Source organism: Malaya genurostris, chromosome 1 (genome assembly GCF_030247185.1).
Source record: "Malaya genurostris strain Urasoe2022 chromosome 1, Malgen_1.1, whole genome shotgun sequence".
Lineage (NCBI taxonomy): Eukaryota > Metazoa > Arthropoda > Insecta > Diptera > Culicidae > Malaya > Malaya genurostris.
The window spans coordinates 43,145,195-43,151,798 of NC_080570.1; the positions used below are offsets into that span (position 1 = coordinate 43,145,195).

A 6,604-nucleotide genomic window follows, 5' to 3' on the forward strand; every position below is an offset into this window, starting at 1 on the left:
CGACCGGTTCTAAATTATATACTCTTCATCCATCGGATGAATCGCACCCTGACCCAATGCTGTAGATCTGCAGGCAGTGGTCATACGTTCGAATATCGACCAGATTGGGTTTTGGCATCGGGCCAATTTGTTAGCTACAGTGAACCTACACAAAAGTTCAAGATCAAACATCGTAGTGAAGCCGAAGCTTTGCTCTACTCTATGGGAAGAAAAATAAAAGTTCAACAGCGGAAAGAAAACACCCATGCCCAAATTACCCATTCCATCGAAAATTGCACAGTCGTAGTTCATCGGAGTGGACAATTATTGACCAGATGTGACTTGGGCCGCCAGAGAGAGAAAGAAAGACTTTCTGGTAGAACGTCACATCCGAATGGTGCTGGTGAGATTTATTAAAGGCTTGAACTGAACGATGAACGCAGTTTTGTTCGATCCGAAGTTGCGATTAGATGGTCTCTTGCTAAAACAATGAAACTACTGCTAGTGTTGGTGCTTTGCTGGGCCTGTGTCGGAATGGTGTCCTGCAGGCGCAAGATTCAATGTCGATTGCTTCAATCCGTACAGGAAGCGGTAACGACTCCAGCTCCGAAGGAAGTTCACATTATCAACAGTACCGAATTTGAGATGATAATGATGAAACTGGATGCCCTGGATTTGCGACTGATTAAAACGGAATTCGCACTGCAAAATACCGTTCATACCATCGCTAATGACGTGGTCAATTTGGGTCAGGTTGTTGAAAAAATGGCCTGGGTGGCCAGTCAAACCGAGCTGTCCAGTAGTTTTGTTGAACATCACGTGAAACTGATCGAGTACAATTTAACTACACTGCAAAAGGATGTTCGAGATTTGCTCAATTTCCAGCAGCGCCTGCCGACAAGAAACTACATCGAGAATGCATTGGTTAAGCTGAAGTTCACTCCGGCTCCCCAAGAACCGATCACGGAGCAGAAAATGCAAACCATCGTTGAAACCATGCAGGCGATAATGGACGAACCGATGTACGAGTATTGTGATCAACTACCGAAGAGTAAGGCGTCGGGAGTTTACGTCATTCAACCGGATGGTGATTTCCGAGAACCGATGAAGGTTTTGTGCAACCAGACTTTCCTGGGCGGTGGATGGACAGTGTTTCAAAGTCGATTCAATGGAACAGTGAATTTCTATCGTGATTATCGTGAGTATTCTCGTGGTTTTGGGAAAATGGACAGTGGTGAGTTCTGGCTCGGGTTGGACAGAGTCCATCGGTTGACGTATTCGGCTCCACACGAGTTGGTGGTGGTACTGGAAGATTGGGAGGGTGTTTCGAAGTACGCCCGGTATGAAAACTTCGAAGTGGCCGGAGAGTTCGAAAACTTCAAAGTGAACAAAATCGATGGCTACACGGGAACGGCTGGAGACTCATTGGATTACATTTTGGGTGCATATTTCTCCAGTTTCGATCAGGATCATGACACCAACGAGAGGGATAACTGTGCCATCAAATATCACGGAGCCTGGTGGTACAAATCTTGTCATTCGAGGTAAGGACAGATAATCGAGGCACCGTTTAATCAATTGCTAACCTTGTGTGTCCTACTGTTTCAGCAGTAACCTAAACGGGAAGTATTTTCGGGGAAACACAACCGAGTTTGGTGCGGGAATGAACTGGAATACCTTCCACGGGATGAACTATGCGTTGAAATCTTCGATGCTCATGATCAGGCGCCGGTTGGATATGATTGATTTGGCGGCTACACGTAATCTTCTAGTGAAAGTTGATGACACCGTTGACGAAAAGGAGGAAACCAATACGGTGGAATAAAATATGCATTCGATTTATCATAATTGCTTTATTTCTTTTCGAATAGGTTTTCATAGCAAAAGGATTAGTGGTGGTAGTGATGTAGAACATAGTTATTTCTGTTTTCTTCTGCAAACTTGCAATGATCCATCCAACGATGGTAGTAGAAGTCGAACAAACTGATTTCTACTACTGCTTTTATCTACATCCGTGCGTCAGGTGCGCCAGTTAGACAACGATGATAACAAATGATAGTCGAAGGGGGTCAAGTCTGGGGACTGTGGCTGGTTGAGCAATAATTCCCATCTTATATTAGAAATTGTGATTTGATCGATTTCGCTGTGCGGGCTGTGTTTGCAGCGATGACTTTCTTATAGCTTGTGAGGCGTTTTGGCCGTTTTTCGAGCATTGCTTGATTCAATTTAATCATTTTCTATTTGTAGCGAATAGTTTTTACCTAGTTTTGCAGTTTTTTTTTCAACATTTAGTTTTGTTTGTTTGTGTAAAAAGCACATATTTTGTTTCTTTTTCTTCGCGTTTCGCCTTCGGGTCATCAGTGCTTAAAGCAGTTCAAATTGAACTGCCATCTCGTGCTCAGCTTAAACCGCTAAGCAGTAGTTCAACTTAAACCGCTGCTTAGCGGTTTAAGTTGAACTGCTAGGCACGAGATGGCAGTTCAAGTTGAACTGCTTTAAGTACTGATGAGCCGAAGGCAAAACGCGAAGAAATAGTTTTTTTAGATCCTTTTGAATGGGTTTGAAACCCACGCTCTCAAGTCGCGTCAGATGAAGCATTAAACAAGAATTCGATAGGGTTAAAGATGAGGCGTATCTTTGGGGAGTTTTGTGATGTAGAGGATACGACCACAAATATTTCCAAATTTAATTTTTGATTCAAAATTTTGATTCGTTTCCTCCGCGACGTCAGGAAAGACATTGTGTTTCGGCGCAATATGAGTGTTTAGCAAATAGCACTAATCAGTTCAGTTTGAACTGCTCTGCACTGACAAGTCGAAGACGAAACGTAAAGAATAGTCAAAATTGAAATTTTCCCAAATGTTTTATGAACAAGCATTAAAGTGAAAATTAATCTAAAATGAAGCGCACAAAATTTCTGTTTTAGATAGTCTCAGTCCCGATGTTCAACTGGACGAGTATAAAAGGAATGGTCGGAAATCGATTATTTCTTCTTGTGAGTTAGACGGGACTGGGGAGCCCTCATCCAACGGCAAAAGCATCTGACCTTCTGCGTGGTGTAAAGCCTCATTTGGATTGGATTTTGGAACCGATTTCTCAAGCAGAATTTTGGACCTGAGTTCAGAACCTGGATTCTTGTTCACCTGAATTCTGAACCTTATTAAAGGCTAAGAATTTAGTTTCATAATACAGATTTAGAAGTTAAAATTAAGATTCTGGGACTAGGTTTTTGAAACTGTTTTCTTGACTATGATTTGGAAGTGCATTTAGTGCCTCAAGCTATGCTAGAAATTATCAATTTATGATCCAGAATTTTGATTCAGGTATTCAGCTTCACAATTCTGGAACAAAATTCAAGATATGAATTCTAGATCTGGATTCTGGAACAAAATTATAGATCTGAGTTAAAACAAAATTTTGGAAGTGATTTCTGAACCAGAAGTTAATTGCTGAATTCTGTTTCAGAAATCATTTCCTGAGCTCAGTTTAAGATCCTAAATGCAGTTTTGGAATTCATTTCCAGAATTCAGGCTCATAATTCAGAACCTGCATGCTGAAATTGAATTCGGAACTTGGGTTCTGGAGCTAAATTCAAAATTCAACACTTGAATTAAATGCGAAACCCGGATTCTGAAAATTAGTGCAGTTCCAGAATTCTGGAATTAAGTTCAAGAACCGAATTCTCAATTTGAATTCCAAATTTTGCAACTGAATTCGAAGCCAGGCTCCGGATCCGAATTCGGTTTTTCAATTTGTCATCTTTTAACACAATTACAATTCAGGAAACGAAACAGTAAAAGTTGAAAAATTCACACAATCAGTCATCTACTACGAATGATTATTGATATTCGGAAGTGTGAAAGATGTGTGTCAGTTTTATTTTTTCGTTTTCACATTATGTCTTTGACATTACCCACCCGCCTTATTTTGAAGCTGCTTACTGCAAACTAGACCTTGATTATTTAGAACAAATGATGGTTGTTTCAAGCAAACATTGATTGAATAAAAACCAGTTTTTTGAATGTCACAATATAAACCAAAAAGGCGGGTGGGTAATGTCAGAGACATAACTGGATGTCGTGAATACGAAAACAACTGACATGTTCCTTAACACCTCCGAATATCAATTGGTTGATCAATTGTATGAATTATGCAAGCATTCCCCTTTTTCACATTTTTAGCAAAAACAAAGTAAGCTTCACTTGATCTCGATTACTGTGAATTTCACACAGCGAAAAGTGCACAAATCTAATCAAACAGTTCTAGATTTGCACTAAACTGAGGATATTTACCTTCGATTTGCGAGCAAGAAATCATAATAGTTCTTTAGAAAGCTTTTAGAGCCTTTAGAACGGCTGATTTTGTGTGATGCTCTTCACCATTGTTTTTTCACCAATGAAAATGACTGGCAGCTGTGACGTAATCGCTCTTGTCTGAAGCGAAACTAGCTTTGCAAACGACACAAAATACATTTGCTCGCAGTGGCGACAGAATCCAAACTGATTCAATTTCTGCTAGGAGCTTTCTTTTTACGTGATTTCGTTTGTAGCTTTTTCACTAATGGGCGGTCCTAACGGCTGTAAAAATAGTTGCATACACAATTTTAATGTCGATTATTTCATTTTGGATTTGCATAATTTATTGAAAGAAACTATCAATATGCTGTAAGGATTCGTTTCTAGCATTCAGAAAGACCGAATTGAGGAACTCACTACGAATTTCACCACTTTTCGGAACATTTTCCTCGAACGATTTGTTGTACAGCAGCAGATATTTTGTTCTCTTCCTGAGAACGCGTTCGGATTGGCTGGTGTTGACATGGGTCAAATGAGACAGGTTTTTTAATAGTGTACTATTGAAATACTTCAATGTTTTTGCTATACACGTTTAAGTTGAAAATTTCGATTCTATTGGTAGTTAGATTATATAAATTCCTTCACAGATCACTGAGCTATGAGCTTTAAAAATACGAGAAAGGCAAACGCGCCTTATGAATTATCCTCTTTGATACTCGTTTATACCAAACATTTCAGAAAAGTTTAATTTTGAATTATTTGAGATTATGTCACACAACTGAAAATTTTATCATAAAATTGTGATCATATTTCCGATTGCATGTAGCAAAAATTATCTTGATTCGTTAGATACAACAAGAGATTTTCACGATCAAAAACTTATCACTCTCTCAGAGGGTAAATTCTGAAAAGGCACCCCATAGTAAAGTAAGTCGTATTCACGACAAAAAATCCTTGGAATTGCTTTTTCTTCTTAGTTTCAGTTGGTATTCACAAGTTCCCAAAACGGAGTACTTGGAGTCGATTAGGCTTAGAGTTCAGGAAAACCAGGGTATATATTATTGATTTGTTTCAAGTCGTTCCAATTATGCGTAAAAACCCTTGGTTATAAGTGAATAATATTTTTCCATTTCTCATGAATTTTCGAAGACATCCTAGATACTTTTTGTCCGTGCTTGGAAAGAGTATATAAAAAATATTGTTTTAGAATTTCTGAAATTCAAGATGGCGCCTTTCGGTGTGATGATATTGCTTTAAATCGGTATATGATTAGTGTTTAGAAAAGATATGAATTTCATGTCGATCCTGCGTACCTATACATGCACATGCCGGCAGCTCAGTCATAAGAAAAAAGAGCGAAAAAAGAGATCGGGGATGTCGGCATCGGCCAGGTGCGGTTAGACCTTAACCCACAAGAAAAAATGATCGAACCTGGTTTACCTTTTATATTCGTCCTGTTGAACGTTGGGATTGGTGTGTGCCTGACTAACTGAAAATCGTCGTCCGTTTCCTCATTGTTTTCAAAAGTTACACTGTAAAAAAAATTATTCTTAAATTGCTGAAAAAATTATTCTTAAATATTTCTTAGGGCATGGAGATAGAACTTTTCAGCACCGCTTTTATAATACAATTTCTCCGCACCTAAAAAAGCGCTCTAGTTTCGGCGATAATCCCATCACTAGATAAAAATATCGTTCCAACCAGAGATGGCATTTCACCAGAGTGATACACGCTGGCGTCAGATGCTTGTCCACACCGAGGATGCAAAAAACGAAGCATCGCACAAAGAGGAAAGCGCACTTCTTCCCAGTGTCGAATAGACAGCATTTGAGTGTGGGCTTGTGGTTAAAGCAGCTGGCGCGAGTGAAAGACATTCTCTTCGCATGAATCGCTCTTGTCTAAATACACCCAAGTGACCACTGGCGCGTGATGGTGAGCGAACACTTCTGTGAACTTCAATTAATAGAGAGTAGATCTGGCCTTGCTATGAAAAATTTGCAAGGAAAACCGAAAATTTTACGATAAATTGTTTTATTTTGCTGATTTTGCGTGTCCACGCTCCTTCTACGCAAACCATACACCAGAGCGCTCACCGGCGTGTACACCTCTGTGAAAGTATCTACATCCACCTCAGAGAATTTATTAGCTAATGCTCTAGCACTTAGGTGCGATTCAGTGGAGGAGGTAAAAGGAAATAAACAAACGCACTCATGATGCGTGCACACTTTATACAACAGTGGTGTATATATGTGAAAGAGAAGAGCTCTCGTTGAAGTTGTCAGTGCGAGGGGAGAAATTTTGCTTGCTCTTCGTCACACAGATTAGATGGA

General features: G+C 39.6%; 1 protein-coding gene across 1 annotated transcript; it reads left to right on the forward strand.

Annotated features, from left to right (window-relative positions):
• Positions 1 to 468: 468 nt before the first annotated feature.
• On the forward strand, positions 469 to 1,804 carry LOC131425785 (microfibril-associated glycoprotein 4-like). Its single transcript, XM_058587938.1, has 2 exons — positions 469 to 1,523; positions 1,591 to 1,804. Exons 1-2 carry the CDS (start codon positions 469 to 471, stop codon positions 1,802 to 1,804), a joined length of 1,269 nt encoding a protein of 422 aa, XP_058443921.1.
• The last annotated feature ends 4,800 nt before the right edge of the window (positions 1,805 to 6,604 follow it).